General features: G+C 38.8%; 2 protein-coding genes across 5 annotated transcripts in view; one reads left to right on the forward strand and one right to left on the reverse strand.

Moving 5' to 3' along the window:
• Positions 1-6,439: 6,439 nt before the first annotated feature.
• On the reverse strand, positions 6,440-13,987 carry RAG2 (recombination activating 2). Of its 2 annotated transcripts, none has more exons than XM_032840994.1 (2): positions 13,751-13,987; positions 6,440-9,414 (listed from the first exon to the last, which is right to left on the reverse strand). In XM_032840994.1, exon 2 carries the CDS (start codon positions 9,384-9,386, stop codon positions 7,803-7,805), a length of 1,584 nt encoding a protein of 527 aa, XP_032696885.1. In that variant the 5' UTR covers positions 9,387-9,414; positions 13,751-13,987; the 3' UTR covers positions 6,440-7,802. The 2 variants fall into 2 exon arrangements, with proteins under 2 accessions (XP_032696885.1, XP_032696886.1); XM_032840995.1 differs by lacking the exon at positions 13,751-13,987 and adding an exon at positions 10,243-10,285.
• The window catches only part of IFTAP (intraflagellar transport associated protein), a 64,674-nt gene continuing 53,793 nt past the window's right edge, over positions 9,716-20,596 (forward strand). The window contains exons 1-2 of one of the 3 annotated variants that reach the window (XM_032840997.1): positions 9,716-9,862; positions 13,284-13,360. The gene's annotated coding sequence lies outside the window, so the exon portion shown is untranslated. The remainder of the gene's footprint in view (positions 9,863-13,283; positions 13,361-20,596) is intronic. The other 2 variants (XM_032840998.1, XM_032840996.1) reach the window with 2 other exon arrangements.

Raw genomic sequence — 20,596 nt, forward strand, 5'->3', positions numbered from 1 at the left:
GACGGTTTTTTGTTTTCTTAACAAATAATCATAAAGTTTGTTTAATGGCTCCCGAGAACCTTCTTTTTTGTGTTTTAGGGAAAGTTCAGGTGCCAGGATGCAATGGAATTTATTTGATGTTGGTGACCTGTGTTTCCATGTCAAATGTTTTGAAATTAAATAAAGTATGTGTTTCAGTACTTACTTTCATATTTTAATATTTTTTCTTCTTACTAATATTATGGTTATTGTTAACAATTTTATGCTTAAGTATTCAAAATAAAGGTTTAAAATTTGGAAATAAGTGTGTCTTGTGATTTATATTCAAATAATACTCTTGAGTGCAACGTTTGAAAAATGAAGTAACGCATATTTCCTGAGGGAAATACAAAATAAATTTGGTGGCCTTTAGAATAAAGGGCAACAGAATAGTGATTAATAGATATCATTTACCCTAATATCAGCTGAGACCATTTGTTTCTGGATATTTGAAGTGAATAGTAAGCTTTTCAAAAATGTAGAATTTAGGGGCTCCTGAGTGGCTCAGTCGTTAAGCATCTGCCTTTGGCTCAGGTCATGATCCCAGGGTCCTGGGATCGAGCCCCACATTGGACTCCCTGCTTGGCAGGAAACCTGCTTCTCCCTCTCCACTTCCACTGTTTGTGTTCCCTCTCTCACTGTGTCTCTCTCTGTCAAATAAATAAAATCTTAAAAAAGAAAAAAAAAAGAAAAGAAAATGTAGAATTTGAAAATCAATAGTTTTTTTTTTTTTTTTTTTTTTTAAGGATTTTTTTTATTTGGGGACCTGGGGGGGTCAGATGGTTTAGTTTTCGCCTTTGGCTCAGACCCACATGGCGGGGGGGGGGGGGTCCTTACTCAGCAGGGAGCCTACATCTCTCTCTGCCTGCCAATCCTCCTGCTTGTGCTCTCTCTCTCTCTCTGACAAATAAATAAATAAAATCTTAAAAAAAGTAAAAACATCCTAGGATCATGACCGAAGACAGATGCTTAACCTAACGAGCCACCCAGACACCCTGAAAATCAGTAGTTTCTGACTCTTTTTGAGAATCTGATAAAAATATGGGCCTGTTCCCCAGAAAATTCACATTTTTCATATACTCAAAATTTTGATCAGAGTGGTTGACTTGTCCATGGTCACAGAGATAGTGGCAGTACAGAGCTGGATCCCAGGTTCTTTTGTCCAGTGGTGTTCCCGATGGCAATGATGACGGTGATACTACTACTACTAAAACAACAACATCTGCCCCTTAGCAAACAGGGTCAAAGGAATTGCCATTGGTTTTCTCACGGATTCTTCCTGTTGTGTGCGTGGTCGCTGAAGCTCAGCTCAGCCTGCGTGGGGGCAGAGCCACTGCTCCGGTTTCCCCATCCAGTCCTGCCTGCCTTGCCATCACACGACTGGGTGGCCTCCTTGTCAACCATGAGTTTTCAAGCATCTCAGCACCACCTTTGCTGGAGAGCTCTCAGCTCTCTCCTGCTCAGAACAGCGATTCAACCTGGTACTTCTGTGCCACCGTGCCAGTTTTTAAAATACTGAAATATGTTTGTACTTCTAGGCAAATAGCTTGTGTCCCGAAGGCCCCAGGACCCTTCCCATTCTGGCAGCCTGCCCCATCCTCTAGGAACTCAAGATCCAGCAAGTAACAGGTTAATCCCAGCACCTCAGGGAGCCTTCAGGACTGCTCCCGCACTGTTTTCTTGGCTTGGTTTCTTTTTTAACTGTTATCCTTGCCTTGTTTTATTTTTTTTTTTCCATTTTCATTGAGACATAATTGACAAACAGAATTGTATATCGCATGTACGACATAATGATTTGATATGCATTGTAAAATATTTACCATAATCTAACTGATACATCCTCTCCCATCATTACCTTTTATCTGGGTGTTTAAGATCTACTCTATTGAATGTCAAGTGTATAATACAGTATTATCAGCTGTAGGCATGACGCTGTTCTTTAGATCCTCAGAACTTTCTCACCTTATCATTGAAAGTTTGTGTCCTTTCACCAAGTATTTGAATGTTACCACTGCATTTGAGAAGGAGGCATCTCTTTGACCTTTAAGGCCCAGCTAAGTTCTATATTGTTCCTGGTACCCTGTCTAACTACTTCAGCCTTTATTTTATTTTTATTTTTTTAGAGAGAGAGAGTGTGTGTGTGAGTGGGGGGTAGGGCAGAGGGAGAGAGAGAATCTCAAGCAGACTCCATGCCCAGTGCAGAGCCGACATGGAGCTCCGTCTCACGACCCTGAGATCATGATCTGAGCTTAAATCAAGAGTCAGACACTTAACCAACAGAGCCTCCCAGGCACCCTGGAGCCCCTCAGTCCATATTTTAAAGAAATATGTATAGGATGTCTTCTGTGACAGGCAGTATGTGCTTGGCACTGGACATACAGCGGTGAACAACACAGTTTCTGCTCACAAAGAACTAGGTGGAAGTAGAAATTAAAACCACAGTAAGCCTAATAAATGCATCACAACACACTCTAGTAGGTGTTAGGAAGAAAAAGTACTGAGTATAATCTGAGTACAGTAGGACAATGGAATTTAAACTGGGGGATCAGAGAAAGTGTCTAGGAAGAAGGAACCTTGAAGGAGAGATGGGTAGAGGGAGTGAGGTGGGGGCAGATGAGGAGGGATCGACCTGGAGCCGACTTAGCCTGTGGGAAGGCTCTGAGCTGAAGAGAAATCAGTGGGGTCTAGGAACAGAAGAAAGTTCCATCTGGCAGGGGCAGAAGGCGTGAAGGCAGGAAAGGGGTTGCGTGTCTGGAGAATCAGGCAGAGGCCTCGTTATGCAGGATGCGAGGGCTGGGAGAAGACTTTGAACCCTACCCAGTGCAAATGGAAATCTTTGAAGAGTTTTAAGCAGACAGTGGATGTCATCCATGCCAAGTCAGGGATGGGACACGAGTGAAATGCTTTCAGAAGGTCTAACTGTGAGGGGATTTATCCAAGATTGAGAAGGGTCATGCATATATTTTTAAATGACAAAGTAGTAATTTCAAACTTTTTTTTTTTAATGTCAATTATACATGGCCTGCTAATTCACATATCTCACTCCCTCAGACAACTGTGGCCAGCCCTAGGCAGGAAAACATGAAGGGAGGTTTGGCTGTACCATCATCTTTTCATGAATTTAGCATTTCTTCCCATGACAGTTTTCCTTCTTCTTTGTGGGAAGTTCCTTTTCTCCTTGGCTTCTATACAATCCTTTCCCCCCTCCTGATAGTGACAATGTATCTCTGCCCTTACAAAATACACACTGAGTTACTTGCAGGCCAAGTATGTGTATTTTTATCCTAAGGTCTGATCAAGGTCTAAATAAATACCTTGAGGTCTGTCACATATCTTTCCATTTTTGTCTTTGAGAAGTTCATTGATATGTTTTTACCCACAGTGATCAATTCTCCAATTCTCTAATACCAACTGGATGTCCCATAAGTCCATTCAATTATGACATTAACTATCCAAAGTTAGCCGAGACTCCCAGGTGAACAGCTCAGTCCCATAAGACTGCCCCCCACCTTGATACCAGCCATAAGTGAGGTGCCCAGTCTGCCCATACTTCTGCCAGTCAGCTACAAATCTGGAGGACCCCATAACCCTTTTAAAAGGCTGATGAGGGAGACCTGAGTGGCTCAGTTGGTTAAGCGTCTGCCTTGGGCTCAGGTCATGATCCTGGAGGAAACAGGGGATCCACAGAGCCTGCATTTTCGTTTTTATTCTAAAAATTATAATGTAAACCAATACATGTTTATGGGTTAATATCTAGAGACAGAATGAGCTGTTAGCTCTCTTAGTAATAAATGTGCTTTATTAGATGTTTCCTGACAGAACTAGGTTTGGGGAAATGTGATATCATTTATGGTACATTCCAAGTCAAAAGGCAATGTTCTATACTAGAGTGGAATTTGGTGGCATATACATAATGTGGAATTCTTGTCACTGTGGATTAGAATGGCTGCTTATTCAATCTAAATTTATCATGAAATGCTCAAGAGTGGTACAAAAACAGCTGAGTCCTAGGTGGCCTCACAGAGAGAACTGTGGCCACGCTTGGAGAGGAAGGGGCAGAATGATCTCCTTATCATGTGAGCCCACTAGGGACCCAAAAGCAGCTAAGAGAAAACTAGATCTAATGATTTCTTGTGGTTAAGGCTGATATGCAACTCAGGAGTCATCATTAAGCTGATATCCTCAGGCCCCGTGGGAGCGTGGATGTTGTAGTGGAAGCTACTGAGAAGGATGATGACCTTAAGAACCAGACACTTTACCCCCACTCACTCCTACTCCTGGCAACCAGGCATTATGTTTCTCCCTGGAACTCAGAAAAAAACTTGGGTGAAGAGGGAGGACCCTAAATTAATCGAAATTTAATTTCCAACCCACAATAAAAAGGATGCATAATACAATGTAAGTTGCAGAAAAATACAATTTTGTTTCTTGTACTTCTGAGTATATAAGCAGAGATTTGCTAGAGCCCTCAAGGAGGAGATGGGGTTCAGAGCAGTCTTCCCGGGGAGCAGGCATCTGAACTGAGATGTGGAGTGGGCAGGAATGGGCCAGCTGGACTAAATATTAGCCGGAGTGATAAAGCACAAGAGGAAAGGTATGCCCAGCAGAGAGGATGGGTTTGTCAAAAACCCCGAGTACCGAGACAACCAGGGGTTCTCACTAGAAATGTTATCAGTTTAGCATTTCTAGAGATTGAGCACAATGAAAGAAAGAAAGTAGTGAAAGAAGTAGTGAAACAGGAGGTACAGGGGACAGGGCTGTGAATGAAGTTGTATGGGACTTTGTTTTACTAAGGAAAACCACAGGGGGCTGGCCCTTGCTTCTCTCTTTAGGCTCAGGACATTCCATACTCCCCTTGTTTACTATATTTTAGCCAGACTGACCTTTCAGTTCCTCAAAGGTGATGACCTTCACCTCACCCCAGGGCCTTTAGCCTATTTCTTTTCCTTACACTTCCCTTCCTCCTGACACATTAAATTCACTTGTACTTGTAGACTAAAATGATCACCTTGGAAAGCCCTATACTTATTTATTGATACTATTCTGCGTAAACCATTTACAGACTTATCTTTAGAACTTATTTATGTGCCCTATCAGAAAGCCCATCTTGTAGCTTGTACTCAGAATTTCTTTTTTTTTTTTACCTAAAGTAATATAATACTGAGCATTAGACCCTACTAGGCTTTGGATTATGTTTGTCTGTTTCCAGAAACCAATTCCATCTCTAATGGTGGGAGAGGGGCAGTTGTTAAATTTCTTCAAAGAAATGAACCATAAGGGGGCACCTGGGTGGCTCAGTTGGCTAAGTGTCTGCCTTCCGCTCAAGTCATGATCCCAGGGTCCTGGGATTGAGCCTCACATTGAGCTCCCTGCTTAGTGGAGAGCCCGCTTCTCCGTCTCCCTCTGACTGCCGCTCTGCCTACATGTGCTCTCTCTCTATCTCTCTGTCAAATAAAAAAATAAAACCTTAAAAAAAAAAAGAGAGAGAGAAATGAACCATAGCCCTGAAGGTAACTGAAATATGAGTCCTAGAAATGTTTTAACTATGGGGCGCCTGGATGGCTTAGTTGGTTAAGCTCAACTTGCTTGACCTTGGTTGAACTCTTGGTTTCAGCTTAGGTCATGATCTCATGACAGTCGTGGGACTGAACCCTGCATTGGGATCTGTGCTCCATGTGGAATCTCCTTCAGATTCTTTCTCTCTCCTCTTCTACTCCTCCCACTCACTCTCACATACTCTCTCTCTCAAAGAAATAAATAAAATCTAAAAAAATAGAGAAATGTTTTAAGCAAAAGCAGTACATCACTGAAGTGAGTACTCTTCTAATGTGATTCAGTTGAATGTTTGCATATGATTATTAGAACAGAAGTCTCATTATCTTTAATGTCACATCTGATGGACTCACTGGTGAGGTGACTTAAAAAGACCTATTTTTACTCAAATAGATGGTAAGCAAAACCAAAGTACTTGCTTTTGTAACATACATTCGTATACCACACACACACACACACACACACACACACACACACACCCCCCACAGAAGAATCTATGCTGGTGGGATCTGAGTTTAACTACAGAACCCAGTGAATTCAGAATTAAATCACTTGGTTATATCTTCATCTCACTGACTACAAAACAAATGTGGTAATAATTCTTTAGGCGCTTAGTCACTATAGACAAGTCAAGATAATAGAATGTATCTACCTCTTGAGGAAGTAACTCTTTTGAACTCTATGAAGGTTATTTCAGTTTTAATGTCTACCACTTCCTATTAACAGAAAAAAAGAAATCAAATAGAGTGATCTTGAGAAAATGAAATAGTGAAATCTTGTCTCTAATTGGGAGAATTAATAACTGGAGGAAATCAATACCAATGGAAGACATTTTAATGTTCTATTAGTTTTACATAGGTGACAAAAACAACAAAAAATGAAAGTGGTATAATAAATGGTTCAAAAGGAATATTCATTAAGCAACATTACTAAAATGAACTGAACATGATTTAATTTATCCAAATTACTTTTAGTATCTAACACACGGAACTGGTGCAGATGAACTAGTGTTCCGGGGGTTTATCTCCTATATGGTCACGTTTCCCCTAAATCTGGCCATAGTAATTCACACATACGCTGTGGACTTTCAGTGAAGACTGATGAATAAGAAGGCACGGCTTCAGCTCTTAGGATAAGGTGAGAGGCTCTGCCAGAAAAATACTCCAAAAGGAACAACATTTCTCTAAGGTCATCTGATTATCAGTCGATGTCTTGGACCCTCAAAATGAAGTCTTTTTAATTTTCTTTCTAGAAAGTATCTAAATGAACCATTATAAGCTCATTGATTTTATAATTTTCATTGGCAGCAAACTCCACATATCAACTAGATGCATACACACACAAATTTGTTTTTCCCCATTTAAAATCATCTACCTATTAACTTTAGAAAATACTTCGAACTTTTTTTATTTGGGGGAAATAATACTGTTGTTCTTTATGAGATTTAATTAGTGGTCCTTTCTTAGTGTGCTCTCACTTTTATTCTCTTTTCCCAGAATTCTAAGTAGCAGTGAACTTCAGTTTTCATTAAATCTCTCAAAAAGAATTTGTTCAAGTGACTGGCCTTGTTTCATCTTCCATGCACCAGATGGTGGGGGGATCCTCTGAAGAAAGTTCATGCAGGTAACTTGATAAAATATAACAAACTTGCTGTAGATGCCTTTCTCTTCCTTCATGTCAATGGAGACTGTCTGTCTTATAGTTTACATAAGCTATAGGGACCTTCTTCTGTTCACAGGCATAACTAAGAGGCCAGTTTACAGTTAGAGGTGTACAAAGAGCACTAGCGTGGTATATAAGTGATTTTGGTTTTAAATTTTGGCCAACCACCAAATTGTTATATTGTGCAAAATAATTCATTCAATTCTTTTGGGTGTTAGTTTCTTGAACAGTTTAACTTCATCTTAAGTACCCTATAGCTTACTTGTAACCAAAACTCCTGTGTGGGATATAAGTATATCTTGATTATTATTACTGCTTCTGATTTAAGATTCCCTGGATGAAAAAATTCAGGTTAGAAATTCTCATTTAAGATATCTTTGAGTAAATGATTTTCAAGTATTTAGCATTGTATTATGAGCACTTTTCCTTGGCACTTAATTCATAAAACTAAAAAAAAAAACCCAGACATTTTCAATTAAAAAATAGAAATATAATTTTCATCATTGTTATGATTCTTTAAAATAGGTTTAAAATTTTGATGCATGTGAATTTGAAAGGCTTTTGTGAAACTAATCAAACAGCCTTCTAAGAAAAGATTTCTTGGCAGGAGTAATAATTTTCCCAGAACCTTTTTTGTGGAGAGATTTCAGTGGAGGCTTTTTTAAGGGTAGGACTCTTTTGGGGGTTTGCAGTGCTCTTGCTATCTTCACGTGCTCATTGCAGTAATATTTGTTGCTTCCTTCTGACAGTTGAATGAGCGTGCGTTCTGCCAGATCCATGCACTGGGCATGGACCCAGTGCCCATCTCCATGAGAGCAGTAGATCATGGCAGGTTTGTTGAGCTCAGTTGAATAAAATGGTACCCAAGTGTTGATATCCACATCGCAAGTAGGGCAGCATGTAATCCAGTAGCCTGTCTCAGACTCATCTTCCTCATCGTCTTCATTGTAGGTATCAAACTCATCGTCACCATCAAAACTACACGCTTCTGCACTGAAACAAAATTCTTCTGAGTCTTCAAAGGGAGTGGAGTCTCCTGGGTCTTCTGTTGATGTCTGACTATTCGTGAGTGTTTTCTGATCTTCATTTACATCATCTTCAGCACATTTCAACATATAGAAATAGAAAGCTTCTGAAGTAGCCTGTTTATTGTCTCCTGGTATGCCGAGGAATACAGTTCCATTTCCCATATTGCTCCCAAACCAGATCTTGCTGTGCTTAATATCTGGGGTCCAATCTGGGGTCTCCATCTCGCGAATGTCTATCTTATTGTCCTCCAAAGAGACGATGCTGCATACCATTCTCTTTTGATTTTCAAGCTGATAGCCACCAACAATAACAAATTCATCACTGTTTGTTTGAGTCAGGATCGCACTGGAGACAGAGATTCCTCCTGGCAAGACTGTGCAATTCACAGCTGGGCTACCCAGTGGGAGATCAACCTTTATTCTGTATAGGTTGGCAGGGCGGATGTTATTGGCAAGTGAATGTCCTCCTAAAATATAAATGGTATCATTTCTGGCAATGGAAACATGAAAAGACAGCCCATCCTGAAGTTCTGGAAGTAGGTATGATGTAGAGCACCCAAATTCAAAATCCACCAAGAAAACATGGGGCAGACAGTCAGCTACACTATTCCATTTTTCTGTGGTTCTTTGGGCAGACGGAATGTATGACCGTCCTCCAAAGAGAACACCCATACTTTTCCCTCGACTATACACCACATCAAGGGAATGACCATATCTGGCTTCAGGAACATCTCCCACCAAGTCTTTCTCTGTGCAGCGAAAAGTAGCCTTTTTGTTGTTCTTGCCAACAATGGACATGACATAAATCTTATCTGAAAGCTCATTGTTTGGTGTTTTCCCTCCATGGATGATGTACTGTTGCTTTTCAGACTCTACGCCGCTTCTGAATATGCAAGTGGCAGGGTAACGAAGAGGAGGAAGGTAGCAGGAATCCTTAGAGAAAACGACAGGCTTCAGTTTGAGATGGTTATGCTTTACATCAAAGTGGAAAACTCCAGTGGGGCAGGACCTCTTTGGCCAGCCTTTTTGGCCAAAGAAGAAAACTTGCCCATCAAAATTCATTAGTGAGAAGCCTGGTTGAATTAAGGCCATGTTATTACTGACTGTTACCATCTGTAGTGACATATTTTCTGATCCTGTGGAGATCTTTTATCTGAAAGAATTAAAAAAAATGACTTATATCTCGTCAAACAAATCACTGTGTTTGGATCACCTCACATGTTAAGCTTGTTTAAAAAAAATTTTTTTTTTCTTCCACAAGCTTATAGTGGGACTAGCAAAACCCAGGCAGCTAGAAGCACAGAGCCACAGAACCTCCCTTCCTAATAGGATCCAAGCAACTGGGTCATGTTTTAGACACGGACTATTCTCCCTTAGATTTCTGGGAATTGTAGTCCTTCCCCCCACTCCCCCCTCACAGATTCACCGCTTGTTGGCAGAAAGAACTACATTTCCCAGGAATCCGTTCTCCTTGGGCTACGTAGCTACGATTGTTTTTGTTGCTACAGGAGAGGAGACTCCTAGGATGCCTCTCTGAATAAAGACGCTCAAAGTGCGAAGTGACTAGATGGGAGCCAAAGCGGAAAACTAGGGAATGGGAGGTGAGAGTGGCCGACGCACACCCAACATCCGGGTTCCGGGAAGGCCGTAATCCCAGGAGGGGCGTCAGGCAGCCCGCAGCCGGGTGTTGCCGGTTCCTCTCCGGGGACTCTTAAACGGGTGACCCAGTAGGAGGCACAACAGCTTCTGGCTCCAGTGGGGTTGTCTGGAAACCGCAACCTGAAGGGACGCCGCGGCCGAGGTGTCTTTCAGACTCCTCCCGCCGGGACGCTTTGGGGGACTGGACTCAGTTGCACCTCTGAGTGTCCCTAGGTTGCTGGGACGGGGGGTGGGGGAGGGCGTGGGACGAGGGGGACACGGAGGTCACAACAGTTGTGACTGTTTGACTATTTTACGGAGGCTAGGATCAGCCTATGAATACCTGGAGTGCAGGGTAGAAATGATCAGATAATGGTTTAGTAATGGAAACACTGTAATTCGATTTTAGCAAGCGTCACGCCTTGCTAAGTCTCCTTGTTTACCTCAGTCGCTCGTGCTCCGGTTTTTAGGATTCTTTTAGCGAAGCAGAGAAGATTCCTAAACACCTCCCTCCCTCCTCCATCCTCTCTCCTCTTCCCTCTCCACTCTCTCTCTCGGAAAAAAATAGTGGCAGTTATTTCAGATTTCTCTCTCCAGCCCAAGACATTTGGAATAATTCTATTTTTTTTTAATTTTTATTTATTTGACAGACAGAGATCACAAGTAAGCAGAGACGTAGGCAGAGAGAGAGGAAGGGAAGCCGAATCCTTGCTGAGCAGAGAGCCCAATGCGGGGCTTGATCCCAGGACTCTGGGATCATGACCTGAGCCGAAGGCAGAGGCTTTAACCCACTGAGTCACTCAGGTGCCCCTGAAATAGTTCTTAAGTAATTCAGTACTAAGCAGGCGCCAAGCAAAGAGGTGCCAGAATTATTCAGGATTAATACTAGTATTATAGTACTTTTCAAAAGATATTTAGTAGATGAAGTAAACCTGATACATTTTTATTTTATTACTGTTACTTACCTTTAGAGATTCCAGGAGCTTTAGTAATATGCTCCCTGTTTGCAAAAATGAAGTCCTAGACACCAAAGGTTAGAGGAAACAAAATAGTACAGATTCCTGAGAGTTAAGAGTAAATTATTAATATGCTTCAAAAACAGTTTGAAACAGTGTCTCTGAACATGGCTCTCAGTACTGCAGAGTCTGGACTCTGCAAGCTGATGGACTGTATTCAAATCCTGTCTCTCATGACTAACGCTATGAACTTGTAATTTTATGTCCCACTGTCTGAATTTCCTCATCTGTAACATGAGGTAATTACCTACGTCCTTGGTCGGGGTTAGTTATGGTTAGTAAATTAATACATGTAAAGCACTTAGAACAGGGCTTTGCACACTGTCATAGTTTTTATAATTATGCTTTAACTTATCAAAAGTAAGATTGTTAGTACACAATTACCTGCAGTCACGGCAGATAATATAACGTTGGAGAGGGTTAGAAGGGAGTTAGGATCTGGGATCTGGTCCGTGGGTTTAGACTGATTTTTTTGACTAATGAGAATTGGATAAGCATATCAGTGGAGGAGCTAGTGGTGAGTTCAACTTAAATAACAGGAAATAATTCATTTATTCTTCTGTTACCCTTTCTCTAACCACTCATTAAATAGGCAGACTATGAAGTCGGAGTCCAAATCTGGGCTCTGAAACTTAGTTGCTGTGTAACCATCTTGGGCAAGTTATTTTTCCTCTGTTCTTTCTTTCCTATAAAATGGGAATCGTATTAGTACCTATTCATTGGATTGTTTTGAAGGATAAACGGGATAACACATGTAAGTCACAAAGTACAGTGCCTGGCATATAATGAGCATTTAATAAATGTTAGTTGACACTGTATTTTTATTCTCCCTGCAAAGATTCCTTGGACCATTTAGAATCTATGGTCAGTCTTAATGACATCTTGGAGGGGGGTGCTTTTGCCTTGAAGCACTTCTGTAGATCAGATGTAATTAATTGCTAAATGTTCTCTTCTACTTAGTTTACTTAGGAGATTCCTCAAGATGTGATATTTTAATAATCATATTGTGGGGTTTGTTTTTTTTCATCTTGTGGGTTATTAAACCAAGTGAGGACATGGTGAGTGAGAAGCATTATTACTAAAGTAGCAAAAGCAAGCCTGTCTCTTCTTTAGACCACGGTGGTTTATAGGTTCAGCAACTTGGCCTACTTACAAAATAACATGGGTGTTTTCTTTATTTGGGGCCTATCCAAATATACATAAGAGAAGATTTCTGGGAACTAAGAAAATGCTCTCCATAGGAATTAAAAGGAAATATTGTTAACCCTCAATTCAGTAAATGAAAACCATAAGTGATTACACTTAGCATGATATGTGATGATTTTCAGAGAGTTGTCCATTTTTCAGTGGAGTGAGCATTGAAGCCAAAGCCTATTTATTTTAAACACCTCTGAAGACTGTTACTGGGATGTAGAGCAAGCCATACAGGAGTAATGCATTCCAGATCCCAAGGGATGAGCATACACCAAGAGCACTTGCTTTTAAACAGCGAGGTTTTTTCTTTTCTTTTTTTTTTTTTAAAGTGTTCATTGTGGCCTATTGGCTTCATTTTAAGGTTGTCATAGGGAATTTGGCTTCTCATAAGTGAAAACATGATTACTGTAGATTAACAGACACATTTTCTTAGGCAAGGCATAAAAAATACTACCCATTTTTTTGTAGCTTAGTTTGGGTCCCTAAAGATTTCTGACCGTCTTTCTTTTGTTGCCCCACTCTTGGTACACCTCATGATTTAAGGGTCCTAAAAACAGTGGTGAGGCTTATTACTATTAGGATGAATTATTTCCTCTGGTGACACACTTTAAGTATTTGTGCATTTAATTTTTAGAACATCCATTTTAAACCATGACCAGATGACTTAGGTATTTAAAGAGTAAACAGGAATATTGAAACACTGAAAGTGTTTTCATATTATTTTGCCATATTTATTTAGTTTTTCAAATTTGCTTTATTAACTTAAATATGTTTTCACTGGAGTAGACTATTATATATTTCCCATGGTCTTAATATGACTATATTAATCACATCTTGGTTTTTAAGAGTTTTTGAAAGGTTATACTAGAGCTAAAATAATCTACTTTCTTTAAATAGGCTAGATAAAAAAGGTAGATTTTGAAAAAGAAGATACTGTTCTTCAACTGAAGGAAGTTTCAAAGTCGACACATGAAAGATTCTTTTTAAAAGTCAGAAATAGAGGACCAATAAATTTATACAATTTTCCCAACCCCCTGCTAACATTCCTCAGCAGGGAGGTTTTCATTTATTCACTGTGAAGTTAGGGCATAGTTGAGAATCAAAAGAGAACTAATGGTGTGAGGTCTGGGTTTGTAGTTTCCTGTGTCTGAACTAACTCTTTTTCCTTCCAAAGAAAGGTACTGTACCTAGAGGCATTAAATCTTACTGATCAGTATTGCCCATATTTTCCTGATCACTCCAAAATAGCAGGTAACCTCATGTAACTGTAGTCATTCCATCCATGAATTAACACTATCTTGCACAGCTAATCAAGTTCCAAGCATATATTATTTGACTTTTTTTTTTTTTTTGCTGGCACTGAAACCAGGATTAGGTCTTTTTTCTGACACTTATGCCAGAGAAATATTTATGTACTAAGATGAGCACATGGGCTCTGATGCCACAGGAATTAAATCCTTGCAGTAGCTTGACACCAGAAAGCCCTATAGTTTCCGAATTTTATAGCATCCCCTCCCCATCTGGACACCCAGTCCATCTGTGGCTAACAGACTGCACAGGGAAGCATCACCTTTCCCTGAAAGTTGACAAACGTGGGTGCCCATCTTTTAGCTTTGGTAGAAATGAAGGTTTTGGACCTACCTGAAGGCCAGAGGGGCTGCTCACCCCTCTCTGAATCTTTGCCGCTAGACCAGGTATTAAATGTCAGCACTTGGGGAAGAGTCACTGACTGCCCACTCTGACTGTGGCAAGCAGGAGGCTCACAGTAAAGAGAGTATATAAATGCGCCTACAGATGTTCCAGTGAACACTGATCTAACGGGAGTAACTGACTGTGACCTTTTTTTTCTTGTCTTTAGATGGTTGAGGGAGATATCCACCAGGGTATACTCTCAAGATTTAACTATTTCCTTACTGAGCAACATTAGAAACACAATCCACTATTTGTAAAGACCAAAAAAAAAAAAAAATCTGCCTTCAACCTGATATATATTTTTATTAAAAACATTTTAGAAAAAGATATAAAGGAATAAATATAATTGCTGTGACTTAAATAATACTATTAGGAATACAGTGGTAAATTATTTTTCCTAAAGTAGAGACCACTAATACCAATGCTAATCATTTTGATTTTGAACTGCTCTTCAGTAGTCTCATTTTTTAAAAAAAATTTTTTTTAAATTTATTTGACAGAGATCACAAGTAGGCAGAGAGGCAGGCAGAGAGAGAGGAAGGAAAGCAGGCTCCCTGCTGAGCAGAGAGCCCGATGCAGGGCTCCATCCCAGAACCCTGGGATCATGACCCGAGCCAAAAGCAGAGGCTTTAACCCACTGAGCCACCCAGGTGCCCCAGTCTCATTTTGTTTAATGCAAAGCTCAGAAGTCATTCCAATTATTGGAGGCCTCCTTTGTACAATTTTATGCAGGAGCTGTGGTGTAATATTGTACAGCAGAATGATTAAGAGAATGGGCTTTGGAATCAAAGTGATGTGGTTTTCTTTGCCAGCCTGCCATTTGCCTGTGGAGTCCTCTTAATCTCAAAGCCTCTGTTTCTCTGTCTCTGAAATGGGAATAATAGAAGTAGTCACGTCAAAAGATTGTTACAAAAAGATTAAGTCGGCTAATGTCTTTAAAGTGCTCAGTGCCCAGTAGCAATGAATGGGAGTTCCTGTTGCTGTACATGCTTGTCAGCATTTGGTGTTAACAGTGTTCTAGATTCTGGTCATCCTAACAGCTCTGTAGTGGTATCTCATTGTTGTTTTAGTTTGTATTTCCCTGATGATGTACGATGTGGAGCATCTGTTCATGTCCCTTTTTTGTCATCTGTATATCTTCTTTGGTCAGCTGTCTGTTAAACTTCAGCTCGTTTTTGTTTTGTTTTGTTTTTTTAAGATTTTTATTTATTTATTTGACAGAGGAGGAAAGAGAGAGATTGCCAGTAGGCAGAGAGGCCGGTAGAGAGGCGGGTGGGAAGCAGGCTCCCCGCCAAGCAGAGAGCCTGATGCCAGGCTGGATCTCAGGACCCTGAGATCATGACCGGAGCCAAAGGCAGAGGCTTAACCCACGGAGCCACCCAGGCGCCCCTTCAGCTCATTTTTAAATCAGATTGTTTATTTTCTTATTTTTGAATTTTAAGAGTTCTTTGCATATTTTAGATAATTAGATGGGTTTCTGGCAAATATTTCTGACAAATATTTTCTCCCAGTCTATGGCTTTTCTTTTTATTCTCTTGTTAGTGTCTTTGGCAGAGCAGAAGTTTTTAATTTTAGTAAGGCCATCTTACCAATTATTTCTTTTATGAATTATACCTTTGGTGTTGTATCTAAAAAGTTGTTGCCATTCCCATGAACTATGAACTTTATGGTTTTGCATTTTTTTGTTTATGTCTGTGGTCCATTGCAGCTAATTCTTGTGAAGGGTGTAGGTCTGTGGCTAGATTCATTTCTTACCTATGGAGATACAGTTGTTCCAGAATCTTTGTTGAAAAGACTATCTATGTTGTACTGTATTGCCTTTGCTCTTTTTTTTTTAAAGATCAGTTGATTGTATTTATGTGGGCTTATTTCAGTGTTCTCTATTCTGTTCTATTTATCAGTTTGTCAATTCTTTCACTAATACCACACTGTTTTGATTACTATAGCTGATTTAATTTTAAAACAATTCATTAAAAACAGTTACTTCAGGAAAAATCTATACCACTCATTAGCCCATCAACTAATCATAAAATTTTTTATTGATTTGTTCTTTATAATGTTTATCTAAATATATACACATTTTACCTGGTTATAATGAGAGTACATTTAAATTTTATTTTATCTTTTTAATATAACATTTCATATACACTATAAAACGTATATTTTATTTTCACCTTTATAATTTTTAATAACTTCCTAGAATTCCATTAAGTAAATGGAATTGATGGTCATTTAATCAGTTTCCACGTGGCTTAGATGATAGAATGCGTGATCAAAGGAAGACAGGTCTGACTTTGCGTCTCAGTTCTGCAACTTACTAGCTAATTTATCTTTTTGAGCTTCAGTTTCCTTATTTCTAAAACAGAGATGATACCTCCCTTATTGTAAGGATTAATGGATATAAAGTGTTTGGAGAGTGTACTTAGTAAATCTTGTCTGATGATGATGATACTATAAATACATTTGAACAAGTGACTATCTTAATTCTTTGCAAAATATTAGGATATAGTGTCAGGGTTGACTTTTTAAAAACTGATGAGTAGCTCAGTTGTTTGGCTGGTTTTCATCATTTGAAGTGTTGGTCCGTCCTTTAAAAAAGCCTCGTCATGATGATTTTTTTCTTTGTCTGCAAAAGAGTATTGGATTATTTCCCTAACCTGTTTATTGTGTTATATAATGATTGTAGTACTTGAAATGCCAGCATCAATGACAGCTCTCATAAAATTGACATATTGGATATCTCCATAGTAAATGCAAAATAAGAAATGTAACACAGAAACCATGGGTATGTTTACACAAGTATTTTTCCTTTGTATTTTACTACTAACATAAAAAAACAGGCAGTTTGTTGCTGAATGGGTTATTTGTTTCCTGAAGCATCTGGAAATTAGCAACATCTTTGGAAATGGGTTTTAAAGCCCTCAGCCTTTGCCACACCATTAGGAGGGCATTGAACTTGCAGTGATCTTAGTCAAGATTCTAGTTTGCTTAAAGTGCTCAGCATAGAAACTAAATGTGAAATAATCAGTATTTACTGATCATCCACTATGTACAGAGGCATTGGAGAATTAGAAAAATTATCACAGACTCAGGGCTTGCCTTTAAGGAACATACATGGTAGTAGGATGAAGCAACTTTACATCCTTCTTACACTCACCCTTAAAATTCTTAAAAGTTCACCAAGAAATCATAATTATAGGTTGCTCAGCTCATTCTTAAACCTTGAGGCAGAATCAAATTTAAACTTCTACTGAAATATGTTGATTTGCCTACCTTACATCCAAAACCAGTGGGTAATTAAAGAATGCAAGTCAGTGCAATTACAGAATAAAACAGTGTTTATTTAGCAGCAGGGAGATGAAAGTAACAGGCTGTACTGACACAGTAACTGAACAGTTAGGAAGCATAGTTGGAGAAAAACAGAATGCCAGTGATGGAAGACAGCTTCAAGTCCAGCCTCTAGTTTTGCATTCAAACAGCTTAAGGCCAGAGAAGTTAAACCATGTGACAAGAGACAAGAATAACACAGCTGCAGGGGTGTTATACATGGTGGGTTGAGGGGAGGCAGGGGAGAAGCACTCTTGTGTGAACTCATGACTGTTTTTGTGCAGAGTGCCTCTCAAGCATTTCCATCCCTGTTTTATAAATGGGGAAACAAATTACATGGTTGCTTGATGAATTAGTAAGTGTTAGTGACAACTTTTCATAGCATTCCGATGGGAATAGATAATTTTTACTTTTTAAATAAGTGGCTGATTTTTAAGGAAATAATATAAATAGCATAGGAAAAGAGATACTTGTAGCTCCCATTATGGGAGCTACAACTGAAACTGGCAAAGAGGAGAAAAGAGGAAGGAAGAGGAAATATATAGAAGGAAGCAATCTACAGTTAGTATGATGGATTGTCAAGAGAAGAACATGACAAGTGACTTGTCACTTTTTACTTAGGGCAATTAATTAAATATGGCCACCAATGACTGGTATTTTCCTATGTTTCATTGTTCTGTGATTTAAGGTGCACTCTTTGCCATAAAATAAAATGGAGAAAAATTTCAGAGGTGATTTACAATGTTGTACTAGAAAAAAAAATTCACTTCAAAAATTTTTATTTTTAGAGAAGGAGGGATTTTATGTTTCTTAGTTACTATCTTTGGGTATAGAAGCCATGTTGGTGTATGTATGTTATGTTGTATATATTGAGGTAAAATTACGAATAAAATGGTGAGATTAATTGGAATCTGGGAAAGCACTGTACTACCTCTTAAAGCTCATTTATTATTCCAGTCATAGGAATTTAGAATAAAAAATAGTTGGGAAATGCATCTTTAAAATCCTGTTTCTTTTAAGAGAATGTCAAATGAAAAGGTCGATTTTATTAGCAAGATCTGGCATTTTGAAACACTTAGAACTTAATTTCTGCAAGCAGACTTGATTTAGTTGGGTTTGTCTACACCTGCTCCTGACTAGCTGTGTGGATTTTGCTTTAAAGCAAGCTTTCTGGTGTTACAAAAGTGTTGTGCAGTGTGCAGGTGGTTGACAGGCTCAGGAAGCTGGCTAGAAGGGGATAACTTTAATTAAGAGCGTATGCCTTTGTGTTACAGTTGTTCTGCAGTAGAGAAGACATAAGCATTAATGGGATATTAATGCCCCACATTAATGGGGCATCCCATGTGAAGATGGGATTACAACTGAGCTAAAAAATCTCTTATGATTGAAATACTAATGAGTGATTATAGAGCTCTGAAGTTGACCCAGAAACTCTACTGCATCTACTGGATTCACAGCTTTGTTAGGATCCTTGGGAAAAAAATGTTCAGTGGAAGACTTAACTGTTATCATTCGTAACTCACTGATGTAGTTGATTACATTTCTGAAGATAGGAGATCAGTTTTGAATGTGGTTGAAAGACGTGTATCGAATATTTTTCTTGATAAATGTGCTAGTCTAGAGTTAATGTACTTGTAGGAGGTTTATTAGGGGGTGAAGATAGGGTATTTACTTGTGATCATCCATAACTTGAACTTTTTCAACAAATGGAATAAACAAACGTGATAGTGAAAAAGAAGTCTGATTTCCAAAATAGTAGATTTTCTGAAATTTGTCTTATGGGTATATCCTTCAGATAGCATATCCACTGGCAATCTGCTTTTTATAAAACAATAGGGATTGAGTGGGAAGAGGAAGTTTGAATGCTTAATGGTTTGCATTTTTCTTTGTTTAATGGAATTAATAACTGTGTAATTGAAAACAGTCTAATACTCAGTTGACCTGCCTCGGTGAGTCAATGCAGACATTTGTGGATTGGCTTAAATAGCTTGAAGGAAGAGTATATTTTGGGGAAATAAAATTGATTTTATACAATCTGCTGATGAACAGCAAGGCTTAATGAATGATAGCCTCAAGAAATCTCATTACGGTAGCTTGGGTGGATGAGCTGGAAAGGCAAGCAAATTTTTCAAGAGGAAAGTTCCTGCTTAAACATGTAATTTTATAGATTAGTGTTACTCCCATCCCCCCAGAGCTTTCTGCAGGGGGGAAGACAATCAACATGCATGAGTTCCAACATTCTTGGTAAACTTTTAGTGATGATTTTCTTAAGTCTTTTTTGCCTTAATTGACTTAGCCTTCTTCTTCTTCTCCTCTTCCCCCCACCCCCGCCTCTAAACTTTTAACTTCAAAATAATTACAGATCACAGGATAGACTCACGTAAAGTTGCAAAAAAAAAAAAAATGCGTAGGGACGTTTTATGCACCCTTGTTCCAGCCTTCTGCAGTGTTAACATCTTGTATATCTGTAGTACAGTATAAAAATCAGAAAACTGATATTGGTACAAAGCACAAACATATTTAGACTTCACCAGTTATATATACACTAATGTGTGTGTGTGTGTTGTTAAACTATATCATATGTGTAGCCTTGTATAACCATCACCACAGTCAAGATACTCAGCTGTATCACCACTACCCCACTCATGTTACCCTATTTGTATCTGTATCCATTCCCTCCCCCATCCCTAATCCAGCAACCATTAGTCTCTCTCCGTCTTAATAATTATGTTGTTTCCTGAATGTTACATAAATGGAATCATACAGTATGTATGTAGCCTTTCAAGATTGGCTTTTTTCACTAAACACAATTTCTTTGAGGTTCATCCAAGTTGTTGCGAAAGTAATAGTTTGTTCTTTTTTATTGGTGAGTAGTATTCTGTGGTATGGATGCACCATGTTTGCTTGACTGTTCACCCATTAAAGAACTTTCGGGTAGTTTTCTGGTTTTGCCTGTTATGAATAAAGCTGCTGTGAACATTCATATACAAGTTCTTGCATGGGAATAAGTCTTTATTTCTCTGGGATAAATACCGAGGAGTGAAATTGTTAGTTTGTATGGTACGTCCATTTTTAGTTTTGAAAGGAACTGCCAAATTATTGTCCAGAGTGGCTGAATCCTCACAATTTTTCTGATGATTTTTCTCATCCATTTTGAGGAGTGTGTAGTGATAGCTCATTGTGGTTTTAACTTGTATTTCTTTAATGGCTAATGATATTATCTTTTCATGAGATTATTTGTCATTTATATATCTTCTTTGTTAAAATGTGGATGTCTCCAGTTTTTTTTAATTTGGATTTTTCTTGAATATTGGGTTTTGAGAGTTCTTTAAATGTCTTATGTGCTAGTCCTGTATTGTATTTGTAATTTATAAACATTTTCTTCTAGTCAGTGATTTTTTTTTCCTCTTCTTCCCAAGATCTTAAAAAGATCTTAAAGAGATCTTCTTAACAAGATTCTTCATAGAA

The sequence above is a fragment of the Lontra canadensis genome, unplaced genomic scaffold, assembly GCF_010015895.1.
Source record: "Lontra canadensis isolate GAN:19392208 unplaced genomic scaffold, GSC_riverotter_1.0 scaffold118, whole genome shotgun sequence".
Classification (NCBI taxonomy): Eukaryota; Metazoa; Chordata; class Mammalia; order Carnivora; family Mustelidae; genus Lontra; species Lontra canadensis.